Here is a 20,119-nt window from a genome sequence, read left to right as displayed (position 1 = left end):
AACTATTTTGATAAATTCAGTCATAAAGCTAGATAGCTAGGTATCAACTATGAGCCTATTTTCTTGTCCTTGGTCATGTACATCACTGTTATAAAGTCGTAACCGCCTTCTCTATCTCGGCGCTCGCTCATGACATTATCATAAGTACCACAAATGCATGACAATGATACTCTATCGCCATGGAACAGTTTTCATCCGGATTATTGCCAGCTTCATTCCCAGATGGACAAGAGAACGACGGAGTGGCTCTTGTGTGTGGGGTCAAGCTTCCGGGTTAAGTGGCTGAAAGGTGCAAGCCAATCAAGGAATGTCAAAGACGGGCTTGAGCTTCTTGATGAGACCCCACTCTTCCATGGTAACGTCGGAGCGGTAGAACTCCTTGAGGGTGTCGATACTGACACGAGAAATCTGAGAGTAGAGGGTGTCGGACTCTTCGAGTTGACGGCCGTACATGGGCTGGTTGGCGCCTTCGATCTTGACGGCGACGGAAGGCTGAGCGCGCTTGACGACAGCGACGGGCTTGTGATCACGTTCGATACCAGATCTGTAGGGTTCGTTAGTGGTATTAGGGACAACATGGGGAATGGACTTACACTCTGCCGAGTTCGACGATTTCCTTGGCGCCTGTTGTAGCGTTGGTCTTGACGGCGACAATTGGGGTGTGGACACGGAGACTGCCCTCAATGACATCGACTCCGATGACGATAGGGTCCTTCTTGTTGAAAACGGCGACAGCCTTGAGAACGCAAGGGAAGACGGCATTGAGCTTGGCTTCCTCCTTCTTGCGCTCTGTGAGCTCGGCCATGTGCTTGGTAAAGTCGTCGAACAGGTGGTAAATGATGTCTGCGGTGAAAATCTTGACGCCGACGTCGTCTGCGTAGGCTTGTGCTTCCTTGTCAACCTTCACATCAAAGCAAAGCATGACTGCATATTCCTTGGATTTCTCCAACATTGTACCGCACATCATAACATCGCGCTTATAGACGGGACCAATGGAAATGTTGGCGACGGGAATCTTGGAGACACGAAGGAACTCGAGCAAAGCTTCGAGGGAACCAAGGGTGGAGGCTTGCACACTGACACCGCGCTGGTCCTTGGAGACCTTGCTAAGCAGGTTCTCAAGATCAGACATGACTTCTTCCTCGAGATCCTCCTCGTCATCGTCGGGACCGACGACCATGAGGCGAGAACCAGCAATGGCATGCTCAAGGTCGTTGGCAGCGATCTTGACACCAAGAGCGGCCTTGACCTCCTTGTTATGCACGTACTGCGACTTCAACCGAAGTTCCTTCAAAGGAGCAGGTGTGAGCAGTGCTCGAATATTCGTTGATATAGGCCCGTTCAGACCGCAAAGAACAACGCGATCACCTTCCCGAAGAATACCGTTCGATAGGACAACGTCAATGGTGGTACCAAGACCTTCAATGACCTTGACTTCAAGAACAGTACACTCAACCTCAGACAGGTACATCAGAGAGTTGGTCATACGCTCCTGAGACAAAGTGGTCAAAAGCTTCAACATATCGGGGACACCTTCACCAGTGTGAGCAGAGGTTGGGACAAGAGAGACATTGCGGGCCATCGACTTGTTCTCGTAGAAGAGCTCGGCGTTGAAACCTTGCTCGTTGAAGAGAAGCTTTGTGCGCTCGAGACGAGTACGGAACTCGTTCTGCACACCCTTGCTCTGCATAGCCAAACTCTCTTGGAAACCGTTGTTGTCAATCTTCTTCCAGCCGTACAGACGGTCAATCTTGTTCAGAGCGACAATGAAGGGGGTGCGGCGGTCACGGAGCAGCCTCATGGACTCCAAAGTCTGGGGCTCGAGGCCGTGCATAATATCGACGACAAGAATGGCAATGTTACAAAGAGACGAACCTCTTGATCGTAGGTTGGAGAAAGACTCGTGACCAGGGGTATCGATAACGAGCAGACCGGGGATCTTGAACTCGAAGCTGCCGTCCTTGTTGACCACGGCAGTCTTCTGGCGCAGAGCATCGACGGGGAAGTAGGTGGCACCAATCTGTTGGGTAATACCACCAGCTTCACCTTCCTGGACGTTTGTCTGTCGGATCTTATCTAGTAGCTTGGTCTTACCGGTATCGACGTGACCCAAGATACAGCAAATAGGAGAACGCAGGTTATCCTTTGAACGAGCTGCCAGAGCTTCCTCATGCTGCTTCTTTCTACGCTCAGCAGCTTCCGCTTTCCTTTGGGCAATAGCCCTCTGAGTTGCGGTCTGTTCTTCATCTTCGGAGGAATCTTCATCAGAATCCTCTTCTGAAGAGTCCTCGTCAGATTCCTCATTACTGGCCTTGGCTGCAGGCCTTTCGGGCAGCGTCTTTTGTGCACCATTGGCAGCGGCGGGCTTCTCCTCTTCTTCATCACTGGGAGCATCCCAGCTGTCCTTCACATCATCGGCATCAGCAGCCTTCTCCCAGTCGTCAAGGTCGTCACTCTCTGCGCCGGCGGCGGCAGAGGCAGCGGCAGCCTCTGCTTCAGCCTTAGCCTTTTGCTCCTCTTCCTCCTTTCGTCGTCGCTCATCCTCGGCCTCACGCTGGGCCTTAGCCCGAGCAGCAGCAGCCTCAAGATCCTCCTCTTGTTTCTTGCCACCCTTCTTCTTTCGGTTGTCGTATACAGGCTTCTTCCTTTCGGCTCCTCCCTCCAATCCAGCAACTTTACCGACACCCGCCTCAAGCATTTGCTTCATACGGAGCTCATTGCGCTCCTTAGCTTCCTTCTGGGCCTTGGTGAGAAGTTTTCCTTCTTTCCTCAGTTGTTCCTTCTTCTCCTTTTCCTTCTCCTTCTTCCGTTGGCGCGCCTCTTCCTTCTTCTTAGCCTCTTCTTCCTCGAGACGTTGTCGCTCTGCTTCAGCAGCCTGTTCTTCCGCGGCACGGCGTTCCTCCTCCTCACGCTGTTTCCTGAGAGCTTCTTGTTGTTTCTGAAGGGCAGCTAGATGAGCAGGAACCTTCTTCTTCTTGCCACCGGTAGCGGGCTCGGGAGCGGCGGGGGCTTCTGGTGCAGCAGCGACGGGGGCGGCTTTCTTAGCTTCAGGCTTCGCTTGCTCGGGCTGTTTGGGTTCGGTCGTCTTCTTCTTGGCGGCCTGGTAAATGAGATTTAGTCACTGAAACCAGATACTGAGACATATGAAAGGTGTAGACCGTACCTGTTCCTTCTTGCGCTGCTTCTCCCTCTCCTTCTTTTCCCTTTCCTTCTCCTTCTTTGTCTTCACGCGAGGACCAGAATCGTCGTCAGCTGTCTCTTCCGGCTGGGGCGCCGCGGCTTTAATAGGCTTGTTCTTCTTCCCAGCGAAAACGTCGTCCTCGTCAAATGTGCCCTCCTCAGGTTGCTTGCTGGCAAACTCTGCCTCACCATTCGCCTCCTCGCCAGCATCCTCGCCTTCAACAAAGTCGTTCTGCTGCTTGCCCTTCTTGGCCTTCTTGGTCTTGTTTTTCCTCAGCGCGGCGAGCAGACCACCGGCACCACCAGTAGCCTCGCCCTCCTCGCCTTCAGCAGCGGGAGGCTCCTCCTGAGCCGGGCTTTCACCACCCGCAGCAGGAATACTCTCACCGAGCTCTGCCTCCCAGTCATCCTGCTGCTTCTTATTTCCCTTCTTCTTCGGCGCCATAATGTACGAGTGCGATTCGTGTGATAAGGCGGATTTCTAATATGTCTGGAAGAACCAAAACTAAAGAAGCCCAGGATATATTAGTTGAGCGTTCCTACGCTGAGTAGAATTTTTGGTGGCGGATTGTGCGGAGACGAACAATATCAGGTTCTTCGGCCTCGACTTGCAGCGGTCGGGCGGAGTCGTGGCAAAAAAAAGAGTGGCCGGGGGACAAAGCCAGGTATGCTCAACAGTGAAGTTGATCAAGGAGACGAGGGAATACGAATATTTTCCCTATTACTCTTCCCCGTGGATGACGTGGGGTCCGATAAGAATGGAGGGTGGGAGAGCGAGAGGGTAAGAATTTTGGCCTGGGTGGTGGGGAGTTTGAGGCCATCCCGATTTGTTAATCCGCACGAGAGCCCGGGCGACTGCCGTCAATTATTCAACAGCCATATTGTGCAGATCTAGTCTGTATTTTGGTTTTTTTTTTCTTGCTAGATATCCAATGTACTGTCCATAGTCCTAAGGAAGCTCGTCACAATTTGGACTGTTATTTAATATTGAACGTTTCAACTTTCTATAATTCCACATGGAACACTCGATTTAACCACCTCATAACAGCCTCAGCTGGGTCTGGGGTCGCTCCAAGGACCTCTCGAGCTAGCTCTGTGAAGAGTCGGACGGTATCGTGTGCTTGTCCGCTTTTCAAATCCGAGATTTCCAATTCCTTTCCTCCAGTTACCAGTTTCATGAGGTGATCCGAATCACGCGCGAGGAGTCGACGGACAATATCGCCATCCACATGCATATGAGAAGGCTGAAAGTCAAGGGGTTCATGCCCCGGCAGATTACGTTGTCTCTTCCGTCTCGGAGTAAACGGGCAAATGACAGGGTCTCGGACGCAAAGGTCTTGCAGAAGGCGCAGAAGACGCCATTCTTTCTCCTCTAGGGTCAAGATACGGTAGACTGTACCATTTATCGCAGTTCCATAGAATGTCTGCGAGCGCGAGGATAGGGGAGACGGTTTTGAGCTAGAGGCGAGTTTCATCACGCTGGAGGGGAGATGTGCTTCGCATAGTGCGACAGGCAGCATTTTGTTAGTGTCTGTCACATCGTTTTCTGTAAGCAGGCTCACGCGTCCGCCTCTGCTTGAGGCGAGGGTGAGCTTTCTATCTCCACCAATGTGGATATGGGAGAGTCCATCTAGCTTCTGGCGATCATAAGCGCGGAGAGCGAGCTTATCCTCCGTGGATCTGAGTATCAGTAGCGATTCTCTGGCTGTTGATAGATATATGTTGGGCTCGTGAACGGATATCGAGATAGCTGGAGAATGAGTTGAGAACCTTGCGGACCTGACTCGTCGTGGTTGGGCGAATTTCGGTTCCAGTGCTATGATTTCGTGCCCGGTGGAAACCATCAATGTGAAGTCGCCGTAGGGCACAATGGAATAGACCGGGCCTTCGAATTTGTGGATGTACTTAACATTACACTCAATCTCGGGGATTGATGGTGAATCCCGAGAAGTCTGGAGAAAGATGACCCGACCACGCTCTGGCTGATTCCGACGGGCAGTTCCTATGACGATGAAATGGTATTCTTCGTCACCTTTCTTGGGGGTCCACTCTAGAATGCAGCTGATTTTCTCTCCAGCTGCACCTTGAGGTCTCCAGGGTTTCTTCTTTTTGTCATCTAGTTCCTCGATGGTGACGGAACCGTCAAGCGGATACTGTGTATTTGGATCAATAAACTCAATGTATGGTCGAGTATAACGCTTGACAGGATCAGTGCTAGTATCAAACGCGGTCTGACTGTATGCTACCACCAGCGCTTTCAGGTGTTGCGAATATGCCACCTTATGTGCACTTCCAGGTAGATTGATTCTTCGTGGAATTGTCCTGACAGCATAATCCAAATTGCAGATCATAAGCTGCCCATCCGCAATGCAAAAAAGGCTTTCTGAGATAGTGTTGGGATCTGCGTCCCCGGTGCCTATCATGGCGAAACTGTGGATTATACTTGGATTGTAGGCCGGCTAACACTGTCAGACTTTGTGTCGGGATTACCAACAAGGCAAGGCTTACATTATTCTGGTCGGTGATCCAGATTCTCCGAATAATACAGTCACCCGTTTTTTCGCCTTGGAAGCTAGTCGCCTGCCAAAAGGCATTACCACAGGTCAACAAACCGATTTTGCCTCCGCCTTGCACCTTGACAGAGGTATGCCCAAGGTGGCGAAATGCTAGTTGTCGTAAGCCTATTCATCGCATTAGTCTAACTCTGAGTTGCTGCAAGGCAGAATGAGGTAGATTTTACCTAGGGGAGACTTGGTATCATCGGCGTTTATCGAGATGTCAAACATAACCAAGAAGCCGCCACGTAAACCGCAGAGCAAGGTGGCTCTATTGAGTGGCCTTTCTGCATGCGCAATAATTGCTAGGCTGTCAATGGCCTTTGAAATATCGTCATCACCTTGCACAGTGACAGACACGTCAAGGAGAAGTTCGACATTCTCATTAAGGCGGTACAACCGAACCCTACCATCGCCACTGCCAACGAAGATGAAAATGCCGATGTCAAGATTCTCGACTATCATGCTAACAGGCTCGTAGTCAATCTCAATTGGTGGGCAAGCATTAGATAACTGAACATCCGAACCAACAGACGTAACTTTTCCAACATGCATTTGTACCTGGTGCGAATTTCGAGTAGCGGTAACTATAAGTGATGTTTGACCATGGACTGCAGCAGCGGCTATACTCTGACCAGGCACCAAGTCTGATCGTAATCGGGACTGTGATTCAGATGTTGCACCTAGAAGGATAGTCCTGTCGGTGACTTGAATGAGGAAACCCGGATCAATGTATCCTGCCGCCAGAGTTGGTGCATTCAAATCCAAGCCACACTCCGCCTCGTCAACCGCAGATATCTCCTCATCAAAGTTAGCTGGTAGGTTGAGAATAGTGGACGAAATTGGATCAGTCGTGAGCATATACACTCCTCCATTACCGCTGTCGGGCATGATCCATATATCCCTAGCACTAGAGAGTTCTTCTAGGGAAATCAGCAATCCGATCTGAGCCTCAATACCATGTCGTAGTTCAATAACGGCTCCTCGCCCGAAGGACGACGCAGAGCAAACGAACAGTCGATCTCCAGTGATATTGTCACTGACTTCAGTTGGGGTCGGCTTCACAATAACAGAATCGGTGACCGGGGACCAATTCATGAATTTTTGAACACATCTAGGCTGATCCCGGGCCTCTTGGATGTAAAGTCCACCATCGCCAGAGCTACCGGCCGCTAAGAGGAGATCACCACCCTCACGACCAATATTTAGTATGTCAAAAGCGGCATCAACATCACAGAATAAATGCCCAAGTTGAGTTTGGTTTTCAATTTCGCCCTCATTCCCAATGCCAAGGTAGTCTATTCTTCCGTCTTCGCGACAGAGGTAGATATCATCATGTTTTTGATTATAAGACTGGTATCGCAAAGGCCGTGCCCACCGGGTCCACAGAGGTGATTTTTGCTGTTCGCGATCTGGGACAGGAAGTGGGTACTTGTTTGGTTGCCCCAAGCAGTCGAGCTTGTTTATGTAGATAGTCATCGAGGTCGTGGTTACCAGCATAAAAGCGGAGGCCTTTGTTAGTGGTATCATCATGGTGGGCAATCTGTCCTCCGGTGGTAAGGACTTCTTTGTCACGCGTGGTTGAGCTTGCCGTAAGGTTTGCCTTGCATTCCATTCGTAGCAGACAGCATGTGTCGTATGATCATGGGAGACCAAGAGGAGGAGAATGATTCTGTCTCCGTCTTCAGGTCTCGGATAAAGAAATTCCATGGATATAATGTCACCTTCAACACGGAAAAAGCGTTCCTAGGAATACATTAGTTCTAGACGACTAGTAGAAGACCATGCTGAATTCGCACCTCTGCTACGGGATCCAGTTGACCTTGTGACATCTGAGCTTCTATAACAGGACGTGGCTTGAGGATGAACACCCCAAAGTAATCGCAAGAAGCGCCGACAGCAACTGCCCTGGATCTGTGACTTGGTTATGGTGTGATGCGCGAAAATAATGCATTGTTACAACTTACCCTGGCTCAACAGCAATGTTTCGACCAAATCGTTCAAAAGTGCTGACATCGCTTGGCAATGGACGATGATAGTGAATGAACTGACCAGCGCTGCTTGAATAGTACAAAAAGACCAGCTCTTTTGAAGCAAGGCTGAGAACCATTATTTGAGGAGGAAGATCTTCGCGTGATAAAGCAGCCGTAGCTGCATCGCTTAGCCCGGCTCTCATCTGAGCTTCCCAGGGTTGTTCTTCGCTGATGTTTATCGCTTTAGCTGCCATGATAGAAGCATCAAAATCGGATTTGGATGTAACATCCATCAAGTGTGTCCCACCAACGGCTTCTTTAATTTGAAGGCTTCGTTCACCGACGAATACCACATCATTTTGAAGATTACTCCTCAGGCGGGCGGGTAATATCCACTGGATAAATGGACTTGAAACTAAAGTATGAGTGAGCAAACCAAGCTTTGATTTGTTTAGTATAGAACGTGAGTCGATGTCCATAGGAATGTAAAGGCCTGAGGCGGCGGCCTGGGAAATATCGGTGGCCATGATAGCTCTTCGGGAAGGCTTCAATTGGTGCCAACCGAGCTAGCTTGGAGAATCTGGGCGTGTATGGATGGAGATAATTTGAGTCAAGTCAAAAGGTCCTCGGATCTGAAACCTCTCCCTGCATATCCTTTTCGTGATTTCAGGTTGAAAAGCAACGTAAATATACAGGGGGAAGGGTATATGCGCCTAAGGCAAAGGAAAAAGGTCGACTGCCGGAACTAGCACAGCTGTAGGATGCTATGGAATCAGAGATTCAGATAATCCTCTTCTTCATGCTTGAGAAGATGAGTGGATGGGCTCCATTGCTGTTGTGTCCCGTTAAGAAAACTGGTTGCAATATTGCGATGCAGACAACTTCCATGCGAGAAGTTTGTTACAGGCAAGGCCCTATAACACGAACACGAGGCTAGTTCAGACGTTAACAGGCATCCGAAAATGGCAGGAGTGCCATGGCAGGCGTGATAGTGGCGGCAGAACTTACAGGTACAGGCAGATGAGGGCACTTGGCGCATAGGTGCACGTGTTGCTTACAAGAAGGCAAGTCGACTCTTGCTAGCTATACCGGGCCAAAGGTGACAAAAAGTGCAAGTTCTTTAAGCTGTTGAAATGACCAGCCAAGTATGACCGACAACTAAAGGTGAGCAGAGAGCGTAACAGACGGAGCGTTCATAACACCATCACTCAGAGAAGATAGAAACAGTGGCTCTTTAGCTCCGACTGTACTGAATCTGGATCGTAGTGTCTGTGAAGAGCAAATCGATAAGGTTGCTTTCCCATGGAGGGGCTCAGTGGGTTGATACGACTGGACAAAAGCTCATGCCTCATGGATGCCTGTCAACTGCTGACTCAGCGGCGACTTGTGGCCTCCAGCCTGAGGCACCAATCGACGCGTTCTCTAGGACGTTTGTCCAACCTCGGGCTTCCAAAGGCCCAAATTCCTTCATGTTGCCTTTTCCAGCGCAACGCTTCGATGACTTGAAATCTCATTGATATGGCTATAATGGTATACTGCATCTCTTTGAAGATCTAGGAGAGACTTTGAATAGTACCTGACTGTCGCATACGGGAGATTTCTAGCTAATCTTGTATGCAAGCCCCGTACTCCGTACAGTATTCGTACACCTGACCTGCAGAAGGGCCGGCGCGCTCTCTCGCTTTTCGCCTGGCCGCAAAGCACTCATGTGTCTTTTCCTCTGAACTGAGACTGCCAAGCGTCTCATCTTTACTAAGTTCGAGGATGGCTGATGCGACCAAAGACCATCGGCCAGTGAGGGCCTCTTCAAAGAACAACCATACCCTTACTGGGAAGGATACCGAACCTTTCAGCGGCAATCCTGCACTTGACGAGGAATCCTTCCGCAATGCCAGGAAGTCTGAAGAAATCCGCAAGGCCTGCGAACTGTATGACATAGATGCCTTGATTTCGCATGCGGCATCCGAAGGCGGCTTTCTTCGGGATGAGCTCCGACGTATCGCCTGTATGTTGTCCCTGAACACCTAAGGTGTCGTGCAATAACTCATCCTCTAGGGCCTTTATTGCTGCAGAGCCATCAAAACACGCAAGAAAACACTCTTTCACCTGTTGATGATTTACCGCCTCACCGTGATGAAGAACAAGTTCAACTCGATGTCAACCGTTCATTTGTGTATTATCCCGAATGTGAGTCCTCGTTGAGAGACCCTCTGCGCAATGACGCTAAATCAATGAGAAAAGGCCCCGAAGACGAGTTAATGTCAAAAAAGAGCGAGCTATCCCGTGTAATCAAACAGGTCTTACGAAATTATCCGACGTTGTGCTATTTCCAAGGCTACCATGATATTGTGCAAGTGCTGCTCTTGGTACTTGGTGAGAAGCAGTCTGCTCCAGCTATTGCGCGTTTGTCTTTGCTTCGCATCAGAGACTACATGTTACCATCACTTTCACCCGCGGTGAAACATCTACGACTCATTCCAGCAATCATCAAAACGGCCGACGGAGAGCTATACAGGCGCATTTCAAGTGTCCAGCCTTTCTTCGCGCTGTCGGCAACTCTGACCTTATATGCTCACGATATTCAAGAATATAGTGATATCGCCAGGCTCTTCGACTTTCTCCTTGCTTGGGAACCCGTTGTTTCCATTTATCTCTTTGTGGCCATTGTCCTCTCTCGGAGAAAAGAGTTGCTCGAGATCCCAGAAGATGAACCGGAAATGCTTCACTTCACTCTCTCAAAGCTGCCCCAACCACTTGACCTCGAAGGTCTCATATCTCGATCCCTACAGCTATACCATGATCATCCGCCTGAATCTTTGCCTTCAGGTGCTTGGAGAATGATTCCCTCGTGCAGTGTTCTTAAGACCTCGCGAGATATTTTCAAGCCGCAGTCTATGATAACAGCTGTGGAGTACTTCCAAAAGCAGACATCGAAACTTCGCAGCGAGGAGAGGAATGAGAAGCTTGCCGGATTTTTGTGGAGCCACCGGCGGACGATTGGTACTGTGGCGATCGCTGTTTTCGTTGGCGCTATGTCTATCTGGTTACGGAAGCGGGGGCTTGACAGTTCTATATTGTCGTATGTTGACCGGTTCAAGTATGCCTTTCAAAGCCGCCTTCGGCTTTGAGCTACAAAGATGTGAGATAGTATCAAAAGTATAGACTTGTTGATTATGTTGATTAAAGCACCGATTTTATCATTATGATAAGTTGGATCGCATGAGTCTGCTCCGCTTAGGGCTGGCCAGCATCAACGGCCAAGTTGTAAATCAGGTTCATCTGAGACTAGACTAGTGTGTATTCTAACGACGATCTATTAGTTTGAGTACACGTCGACTGCTGTGTACATATACACCATAACACATATCTACTTACATTGAAGCCGTTGGTGGTCTGTGGCCCCCTTGATGTCACGTGGATTGCGGAGACCCCCGCCTTGTTCCTTATCTTACCCTCACTTTCCCGCGCTCTTTTCCAATACCGAGACGACTCATTCATTCCAGGGCATGTCCTGATCCTTACACTTCCGTACAGATCTCCGGGTAGCTTTTGCGCTCTCGCGTGATGAAGCTGCGAGTCTGCGGGCCCTGATCAGTCTCCCAATGCTTCGGCTATGTCCTCTACAGCCCAGCCCATTCCCGCCAGTCATGGGGTAAATAAGCGGAAATCAGGTAAAATCCGCGGCAAGCCCATTCATATAGCTTCTAACCCTGTGCGCTTCGTAGGGTCAGCAGCATGCATTCACTGTCACCGCCGAAAAGTACGATGCGACGCTCGTCTTGTAGGGCTACCGTGCTCTAATTGTCGCTCTGCCGGAAAGACCGATTGCCGCATACACGAGAAAAAGAAGCGTCTGGCAGTGCGCTCAATACTCGACCCGGTTCCTATACGCTCTCGACCTCCGAATATTGCACAGAATACCGAGTCGATTTCCCCCCCGTCTCCATCAAGGGAACTACCCAACGCCTTCGCCACCGCACTCCGTGCTGTTCAGCCAAATGTTGTAACTCCGTCCGGCGTTGCGAGTCGGTTGCCGCCAACTCGAAGCCCCGACTCTACACATGACTCAAAGACGAGCAATGACACTAGTCCCGGAAATGGGGCTCAATACTCAGCTGGTGCGCCCAATCCAGGCTCATCTGTGTTCAATCGTCCTGGCTCGGATCAGTCTGACGGGGAGTCGCGTGCAGAAATCGAGACACGACTGGTGAAATTGATCGATGAGGAGGCTTCAGACAGCCGTGAGATCCAGAGAGGGGTGCGCGCCATATATGTCGGACATGAGCTCTCAAACATGTCGTTCTTAATCCGCCAGCAGCGGGACACCGACGACGATGTATATCACTTTGCAGGAAATGAGATTCCCCGGCGGCAGCTTCGGACCGGTCACGATCAGTTACTTATGGACGCCCTTACATTACCCGAGCCCGCTCTGGCGGATGAGTTAGTGCAAGCATACTTTGCCCATGTCAATACGGGGTATCCTATTGTTGAAGAGGATCTTTTCATGACACAGTATCGAAATCGAGACCCAGCTGATGCTCCTCCGATCCTACTCCTGCAGACTATCCTACTTGTTGGGGCGCATGTTACACATCCCAAAGCGGAACGGGACGCTCTTAAGGAGATATTCTTTCGTCGTGCCAAGTGGCTTTTCGACCATAGGATAGAACGAAATCGTGATATCCTGGTTCAAGCCGCACTGCTACTGACATGGCACTCGGACCCATCTGATGATGATGTATCTGCCAATGCGCACTACTGGGTTGGGGTAGCTGCTAGAATTGCAACTGGGCTAGGGATGCATCGGAACCCTGTGTGCAGTAGGTTTGTTCCTCGAGACCGTCGGATGTGGCGGAGACTGTGGTATATCCTGGTTCAATTCGACGTGATGGTGTCTCTGTCCTACGGTCGACCTCAGGCTCTGTAAGTAGACCAAGTCCGTCAAAGCTCGCCACTAGACGTTTGTGTGCTAATATGTTCGATTTTAGTAACCTCGAAGACTCTGATGTGTCTCCATTGATACCTTCAGATTTTGAGGGCTGTGGTGATCGTGTGCAGGCCGACTTCGTCATCCACTTCTCAGAACTGTGCACCATGATATCTTACATTGTTCGTGAGCGCTTTGGCCTCAGAATCAGCGCCGAGCGCCGTAAAGCTGCACTGCTCGAGGCTGATGAAGCACTGGCAAATTGGTCACTCAGACTTCCAGATAGACTACGTCTCCGGGCATCGGATATGGATCCCTGGTCCGCCATGCTTCATCTTACGTACAACAATTTCTTAATCCTCCTCCATCGACCTCATCCGAGGGCATCTGCATATTCCGACGACTATGGTCCGCACGATGCCGAGATCTGTAGCGCAGCTGCCGGTATCATTACCTCGATATTTGAAGAGCTTCGTCTCCACGATCGGCTCAAATACCTCTGGTACTCTGGTGTGCATACCCTGTTCACCGCAATGATCCAAGTCCGGGTTGAGCTTCGGTTTTCAAATCCGGTACTAGCAATCAACGCTCTTCGTCGATTTGACTCGGCGTCCTATTCGCTCCGCGAATTGGCTCATTACTGGTCTCATGCCAGTACAATTCTACGTCTGTTTGAAGACTCGAGACGGCTTCAAGAAGATCTCAGGACGGCAACAAGCGAAAGACCTCGCCGCTTCAGCAACCACAACGCAAACAATCTCAACTCCACCTCTCCACAGAGAACTACTACAAGCAACCCCCCATCGACAAGTCTCAACAACACTTCGTCATCCTCTACTGTCGTCAACAGTGCTATATCCTCTTCTCAACCGAAAATGCATTTATCCTTTGACGTTTCTCCACCCGACACCACCCCACAACCGCAAGCAACGCTAAGCCCCCACGCCAGCCTGCCATTCGATACCTGGATTCCGTCCAATAACCTCGCAACAATGGATACCGTCGATAGCACCCGAGAATCCCTCGACTGGCGCCAGCTCTTCTCTTTCACCGACCCAGAGGGGCCGGTTCTGCCTTCTGCTATGGAAGGCATCACAGAGCTCGAAGACGAATGGCGCCAGATTTACTGGCAAGAAACTCCAATGTCCGATCTTTTGCAAGATGGTGGGTGGATGCACGGATAGTTGGCATCTTGGCAATTTACCTGGCAGAATTGACGATGGAAAGCATTATCGCTCGAATATGACCTTAACGACTATTTAACACGGCACAATCATTGAGTCTTTAATTCTTCGTCCATGTATATACCTGTAAGTTTAAGCTAGGAGTTAAGATGCTAAGCATGCTATATCTATATTCGAGTCTTTTGTGGGGTAAAACGGGACCGTAAGGGCATTAATCTGCAGAGGCTCGTGTTGGCAATTATCTCAATACTGGTGTTTGGTCAAATCAACGGCCTAAGCTCTGCGTCCTTCACAGTACATAAACTGGACCGAGCGATTCGAGGCCCTTGTCGCACGAATCACAGCAGAGCTTATCGAGAACATTGATACAGAGTGGGAGCGGTGTTGGGTTGCTGAGCGGCCCTCATCAACATCAACAGTATCTGAAAATGGGGTCAATCTCACTAGAGCGAGCGATACTGGGAGTGGAAAGGAGTTTCTAGGATGTGTTCCTAGTCACTGACTGAGATCATGATTTCGTCTCAGCTTCAACCACAGGAGCAAGCAAGAAGGGTACAGTAACTAAACACCGCCTCCTCGTTGAGCCCTCTGCAAGGGAAATGGGACTTGGTCTGTGCTGGTTCGGCAATGTACATAGCTTGCCAGGGAGGTTGGGTATGAGCGGATCAATCTGTGGACGAATACAGTGCTGGAGGCGGCGAGGAGGGTTTATGCGCGGGAGGGATATAGGCTTGTTCGGGAAGAGGAGCGTGAGACGATTAAGCTTAAGTTGATGGGGGAGTGTTGGGAGTTGGTACTGTAGATGGGTTTGACTTGACTAGTACTCCGTGAGTAGCTGGCTTGATGGCGGCAATGGGCATATGTTAAGATGGAAGGTTGTACTTTCCAACTTTCACTATACGTCTCTTTATTATAAACAGTCGGCCGCCTGCAGATCGGGTCACTTGATGAAACTGGGTGATAGCAATACCTGAACCAAGACTAAACCCCGACCCTAGATCGCAATGACGCATCTCGGATAGTTTGAAGCATGTCTTACTCGCCAATCTCTTTTGTAGTAGCCAGCCCATAAATCGAACATCAATGGGTAAGCGTGCATGTTGGAATGATAGAGCCATAACAGATCTCCAAAAATGAGGATTGAAATATAAGAAGCGCTAATTCCCGACAATAACCGTCACATGTCCAGTCCTGTGTACCCGTCGGTTGAACGCCGCTGAAAGAACCTAAATAATATACCCATTCATGCCATTGCCGTACAAGGGGCAAGCTTCGAAACTCGAATGAACCCTTTGATATAGGAAAAGCTCCGTCAAGTAAGATGATCATTGAAGGACAGGAGGAACCCCGGTCTTAGGCTGCTGGCACAGAGAAGCAGAATTCCGTCAAGACCATCACAGCCTGCCGATAGTCCGTTGCATGTCCTCAGCCAGACCGGTTCAGTAAGAATCACCCCCGGTGCCGTTATGGCCTTGGCCAACCATGGGTGGGTATCCGTAAGCCGAGGTGTCCTGCTCAGAAGGGTCTAAGCTCTGGTTCATGATGGCACCGGTGCTATCAGTGGCATCAGCAAATGCTCCGCCAGCTGCAGCACCTCCTGGGCGTGGGCCACCAGCGCCACCAACGGGCCCACCGCCAGCGTATCCGCTGCTTGCCGGCCGGTTTTGTTGCTCGCCCCTGGCGGATTGAGTCTAGGAAAAGTTAGCGACTTACACCCTGATACAACGACCGCTGAGAAGTCGACAAAGTCGTCCATTGGTGTTGCACAAGTCTTACCTCTCGGTACTTGGACAAATAAATTTTGAGGGCCTCAGCATAATTTTCAAAACCAAGTGAGGTCATAGCAAACAAGATGTCTTCTCCATTAACGGTCTTGCGTTTCTCCTGTTGGCACTTTTCGGATGCTTCATATTGTCCAGTTTCAGCAAAGTATCCATCAGAGGGGGTGAGTGCACATACCCTCGCTGGTAATGAATGAGATAAACTCGCTCACACACTCTTGCATGCACTCTTTAGCTTCCTTTGCAATCTTTGCGTTGTCTGGCAGCGCCAGCTTCATAATACGCGCAACTGTAAAGAACCTGTTAGCCTTTCACATGTTTCGTTTTTTGGCAAAGTTGAGTAGAGCAACTCAATAATGGAGATATTATGAGCAGCGACGGGCGAAGAGTAACAGCTTGCAGGCTGTATACATATGACAAAGACATTTGCACCCAACAGCGGAGAGGAGACCGTAGCGGCTGTAGCTGTGCTCGGACAGCATGGCGACAGTAGTCCAGCGGTCAAACGTAAGGTACGCGCAAATCATGCGAGCAGGAGAAGCTGCAAGGGGACGCAACTAACCATTTGCGATCGGTAGCCATCTATCTTGCTCCTTCACTTCGAACTCTCCCTGACCTTGCGCTTGAGCGTCTTGTTCCTTATCCATTTGCTCTTGGTCTTCGCCCGATTGAGCTTCATGTTCCACTTCGGGTTCCTTGGAAGGCGAGGTGGAGGACATGGTTTTAGCTGTTCGCGATGATAGAGGCGATACCGTTTTGGGAAGGAAATGACTTTGTTGAAGCTCTGTTGGCAACCACGTCAGAAAGTGCACACCACAAGCCAAAATTCTCAAAACCACGGCTCATGAACAGCGTATCCGGCTGGGCAGCGATTTGCTTCACAACAGCCTGAACAGGGACAAAAGGCAATGGTCAGGACGTGTGGGGGATTGGCAACGCGCCCATGACAACTTTGCCCTAGCGGTGTGAATGAGATGCGGAGCAGCTCTCATTCGCCCAGAAGCATATGAAAGATGCGCTAGGTCACTCTGAGGACCTTAGAATTTCTAAATCTTTATTTTCTTCCTAGCTTGATTGCTCATTGGGCAAGAAAGCATGATTTGATGCCCAGGGACGGAGCGCGCTAGGGATTGGGAACGCCCTGTGGTTCGAGAGCGCATGTCTGGGGGGTGGGTTGGACTTACAGAGAGCGCAGCGACACGGACGGCGGAGGTAACGTCAAGCGATAGTGCAAGCCGGAAGTAACCGGTGGGCCAATTGCTGGTAGTGGCACGTTGTGCAGGTGGGAAGACAGATCCAACAAGCAGATCTGGTCGGGTTATTCTTTAGGATTTGAATGCCTGTGGATTGGGGGGAATAATAGATCTGGGGGGTCGAGGAATTATTGGCCTGTTGGAGCGGTGGTTGGCAATTACTGGAGACGGCCGCGGTGCGCGCAGCTGGCAATTGGCGAACCAGAGGTCCCTGGCTGAGGAGCACGATCACTGGCTGATCGAATTTCCAAGTACTCGCAACGGAACAACGCCAATATTCTCGAAAGGGAGCAAATAGCCGCCCTTGGTGGAAGAAATAGAGGCTGGGGCCAAGTGAGCTGATGACTGGATGATTCCGATTGAATCGATACCGAGGGGAGGAGAATGGAGGAGAGAGAGAGGACGAGAGGTGCACAGCACCTGGCAGGGGATGCTCAATGATGGTAGGAGCCTCAGGTCGCAGCTTCGGAGGTATTGAAATATTTCAGAGCTATTACAGAGCTTACTGCCAGAATCGGCTAATCATGGGTGAGCCTTCGGCATGATAAAGAAGTGGGGGTGGGTATTTAGGTAATACTTGTGTATTTATAGCACACGTGATGCTCTCAGTAACTGACATCACCAGCTTCACATCGCAAGACCACATGCAGACTCTCTTACCTAGTCTTTGTTTACCAGTATCATAATGATCAACGAGTGCCCACTGCCACTGGCTCGACAGCTCAAGTTCTTGGCCTTTCGATCCTGCCAGCGATCATCTTGGGCGCATACCAGCGCCCTATCAGCTCTTCCGTGGGCTGATAATCTCCGTCAGCGGTGGCTTTGAGGAACAGGTCAATTCTAGGTACTCCGTACCGGTACGGCGTAGAGACTACCACACCACATGCTTCCCGCTTTTACGATCAACGCCGGCTCAGGCATCAATCGAGCACAGCAATCAAGGGGAAGCAGAGTTTGAATCACCCCAGCATCATAGCTAGTGGGCAACCTGCAGACGTCGCAGCCCGAAGCGCTTGTCTGAGGGGCCAGCTCAAGGCAATCGCTCTGTACTCTGCAAACAAGGAAACCTAGTCCAAGGACTTCCGAAATAGGGCTAATGTGAAGCGATCGACGAGGAACATCATCTGCAGTTTGCACTCAATTGCGCAGTTGCCGCAAAACCAGACTCAAAAGGTTGCAGCCGCAACAAGACCAGATGCAGCCAAGATCTTTAAGAACCTACTTTAATGCTTCTGACAAACACTTGCGGATTGCGTGATCAGGCTCCGTCAAATCGCCAACTCAGAAGAACACCTTCCATGCCATGTGCGCCTAATTGATGCATAGGCGCCTTAACCTGGTTGGTTCAGTTTACGCTTCCACTAACTCGGATAGGGCTTGACGTCCCGCCTTCAAGTAAGGCCTGATTAGAAATGATACAGATCTATACTCTGAGGAGGATAATCTAATGCAACATTTTGCATCGCTTCAGGCGGTCGGTTGCCGTTTGGGCGGGATGTCCAGACGGATAAATCAACCATGCTACTAGTAGCCTCGGCTTTTAGGCATGAGTGCATTGAACCGCGTAGCCCTCATTACTCTGCCACTGTCTCACTTTTACCAACTAACCTTGAATCAAGAGATCCCCTCGAGGCCGCTCAAATGAGGCCTTGACATTCAAGTCATACAAGGGCTCATGTCGATGCTGCATTCACACATTGAATGTGCTGGTCTTGTCTCTACGAGGTTGGTGGAGACACTAAAGCACTTGCGATCTGATACACTCTTCGATTTCAGTGTATCCCGCGGTTCCGCTGTCAGGGTATATAGTACATTCGTTAAGATAGTCCACAGGAGTCAATTCAGAAGATGAAGTCTATGGTTGTACGACTTGGATATTGTTCTTTTTCTGTAGTCGACGGTTAGTGATTTTCCTATTCCATACGTAGGGCATGCCGACGACGAACCTTCCAGTTGTCCAGCTCCGTCTGCTTGGACTTGTACTGCTTCAATAATTCCTCCAACACTTGCTTCAGTCCGTCCGAGTTTGTCTTCAACGATGGTAGCACATCGCTGACTGTACGCTCAACCAACACGCCGTTCACCATCCGAAAGCATGTCCGATCTTGAGGTAGGGGTTCTAGAGTATCGATCACGAGTCTGCAGGCACCGGCGGTATTAGCTCAGCTCAAATCTTGAAAGACCCCTAGCAAAAAGCTTCCATGTGTCAAAACCTACTTGTGCTCCTCAGCCTCCTGTTCAATGTCGCCGATCTTCTGTGCCAGCTGTTGTAAGGTGTTCTTGTAGGTCGTGTACTGGCCCTGGAGCTCTGCTAAACATTAGTTTCGGATCAACATACATCATGACCCAAAGCATACCTTGCTGCTTCTTCGAGCTCACTTGTGGTTGACTGGCCATTTTGTCTGTGGTTTGAATTGCGCAGATGAGTGCAAAGCTAGAAGCGTTCCTATGCGGGGCGAACTGTTATCGGCCACTTTTTAGCCAAGCCTCACCGATCTATAAGAGCTATTTCTCTCAACCACAACACTGATTGAGGGCGACTAGAGTAGCAAGTAAGGAGTACTAACTCTTCGCAGATGTAATACATAGAGCAGGCAGTATTTAATCAAACCAAACGTCCTCTGTCACCACGTCGAATAAACGCACGTGACCGCAAGAAATTTGTTTGCTCTGTTTGATCGATCCTATCAGTCCGCAGCTTGTTCTGAGCGATAACTTCTTCATCAACCTCTAGGAGGGTGACCTTCTGGAAATTACATCCTATTTCCCTCCGAGAGGACAGTCTTCGCTATACAATTCACCGATATTCCACCCATAATGTCTTCAAACGAGCCTCCAGCCAAGAGGCTGAAAAGCTCCCTCCCGCCACCACTCCGCGATGCAAAGCGCAAAGATATCGACAACTGGGAGACGAACCGGATGCTGACTTCCGGAGTCGCCCAGCGGCGTGATTTCGGCAGCGACTTTATGCCCGAGGATGAAGAGGGTACTCGTGTCCATTTACTCGTCCATGACCTCCGTCCACCCTTCCTCGATGGCCGCACGATCTTCACCAAGCAGCTGGAGCCGATCTCCGCTGTACGAGATCCGCAGAGTGACATGGCTGTATTCAGTCGGAAGGGGAGCAAGGTCGTGCGAGACCGGCGGCAGCAGCGAGAGCGACAGAAGCAGGCGCAGGAAGCAACGACGGTCGCGGGAACTGCGTTGGGAAACCTGATGGGCGTGAGGGAGGATGAGGGTGATACTGCTGTCGCGGTACCTGT

At 50.3% G+C, this 20,119-nt stretch overlaps 6 protein-coding genes across 6 annotated transcripts; 2 read left to right on the top strand and 4 right to left on the bottom strand.

Annotated features, from left to right (window-relative positions):
• Positions 1-300: 300 nt before the first annotated feature.
• On the bottom strand, positions 301-3,625 carry BJY04DRAFT_207648 (putative mitochondrial translation initiation factor IF-2; the record flags this gene model as incomplete). The annotated part of the gene is made up of 3 exons (XM_073713881.1): positions 301-544; positions 594-3,100; positions 3,164-3,625. The coding sequence occupies 3 exons, from the start codon at positions 3,623-3,625 to the stop codon at positions 301-303; spliced, it is 3,213 nt and encodes a 1,070-aa protein (XP_073571066.1).
• Positions 3,626-4,074: 449 nt separating this feature from the next.
• Positions 4,075-8,357, bottom strand: thtA. Its single transcript, XM_073720747.1, has 5 exons — positions 7,703-8,357; positions 7,535-7,649; positions 5,921-7,481; positions 5,689-5,861; positions 4,075-5,639 (listed from the first exon to the last, which is right to left on the bottom strand). The coding sequence occupies exons 1-5, from the start codon at positions 8,233-8,235 to the stop codon at positions 4,185-4,187; spliced, it is 3,837 nt and encodes a 1,278-aa protein (XP_073571065.1). The 5' UTR covers positions 8,236-8,357; the 3' UTR covers positions 4,075-4,184.
• Positions 8,358-9,162: 805 nt separating this feature from the next.
• On the top strand, positions 9,163-11,021 carry BJY04DRAFT_62163 (TBC domain-containing protein). Its single transcript, XM_073720746.1, has 3 exons — positions 9,163-9,713; positions 9,764-9,895; positions 9,950-11,021. The coding sequence occupies exons 1-3, from the start codon at positions 9,473-9,475 to the stop codon at positions 10,834-10,836; spliced, it is 1,260 nt and encodes a 419-aa protein (XP_073571064.1). The 5' UTR covers positions 9,163-9,472; the 3' UTR covers positions 10,837-11,021.
• Positions 11,022-11,321: 300 nt separating this feature from the next.
• On the top strand, positions 11,322-13,822 carry BJY04DRAFT_218429 (transcription factor domain-containing protein; the record flags this gene model as incomplete). The annotated part of the gene is made up of 2 exons (XM_073716309.1): positions 11,322-12,634; positions 12,700-13,822. The coding sequence occupies 2 exons, from the start codon at positions 11,322-11,324 to the stop codon at positions 13,820-13,822; spliced, it is 2,436 nt and encodes an 811-aa protein (XP_073571063.1).
• A 1,439-nt stretch (positions 13,823-15,261) lies between these two features.
• BJY04DRAFT_218428 (nuclear transcription factor Y subunit beta) lies at positions 15,262-16,322 on the bottom strand (the record flags this gene model as incomplete). Its single annotated transcript, XM_073716308.1, has 4 exons — positions 15,262-15,513; positions 15,599-15,726; positions 15,782-15,892; positions 16,166-16,322. 4 exons carry the CDS (start codon positions 16,320-16,322, stop codon positions 15,262-15,264), a joined length of 648 nt encoding a protein of 215 aa, XP_073571062.1.
• Positions 16,323-18,711: 2,389 nt separating this feature from the next.
• BJY04DRAFT_218427 (putative prefoldin subunit 2) lies at positions 18,712-19,253 on the bottom strand (the record flags this gene model as incomplete). Its single annotated transcript, XM_073716307.1, has 4 exons — positions 18,712-18,744; positions 18,803-18,995; positions 19,074-19,164; positions 19,214-19,253. 4 exons carry the CDS (start codon positions 19,251-19,253, stop codon positions 18,712-18,714), a joined length of 357 nt encoding a protein of 118 aa, XP_073571061.1.
• Between the last annotated feature and the right edge of the window lie 866 nt (positions 19,254-20,119).

Source organism: Aspergillus karnatakaensis, assembly GCF_047715665.1.
Source record: "Aspergillus karnatakaensis strain CBS 102800 unplaced genomic scaffold BJY04scaffold_25, whole genome shotgun sequence".
NCBI classification, from domain to species: domain Eukaryota; kingdom Fungi; phylum Ascomycota; class Eurotiomycetes; order Eurotiales; family Aspergillaceae; genus Aspergillus; species Aspergillus karnatakaensis.
Note: the sequence above shows the minus strand (reverse complement) of the source record. Positions and strands in the feature narration are given on the sequence as shown.

Bases quoted from the DNA above. Each gene is read 5' to 3' on its own strand.
- BJY04DRAFT_62163 (XM_073720746.1), top strand. From the start codon at position 9,473: ATGGCTGATGCGACCAAAGACCATCGGCCAGTGAGGGCCTCTTCAAAG. The intron at 9,714-9,763 runs GTATGTTGTCCC...CTCATCCTCTAG, and splicing joins TGAGCTCCGACGTATCGCCT to GGCCTTTATTGCTGCAGAGC. The intron at 9,896-9,949 runs GTGAGTCCTCGT...CAATGAGAAAAG, and splicing joins ATTTGTGTATTATCCCGAAT to GCCCCGAAGACGAGTTAATG.
- thtA (XM_073720747.1), bottom strand. From the start codon at position 8,235: ATGGCCACCGATATTTCCCAGGCCGCCGCCTCAGGCCTTTACATTCCT. The intron at 7,650-7,702 runs GTAAGTTGTAAC...ACCAAGTCACAG, and splicing joins AACATTGCTGTTGAGCCAGG to ATCCAGGGCAGTTGCTGTCG. The intron at 5,640-5,688 runs GTAAGCCTTGCC...TGACAGTGTTAG, and splicing joins GGATCACCGACCAGAATAAT to CCGGCCTACAATCCAAGTAT.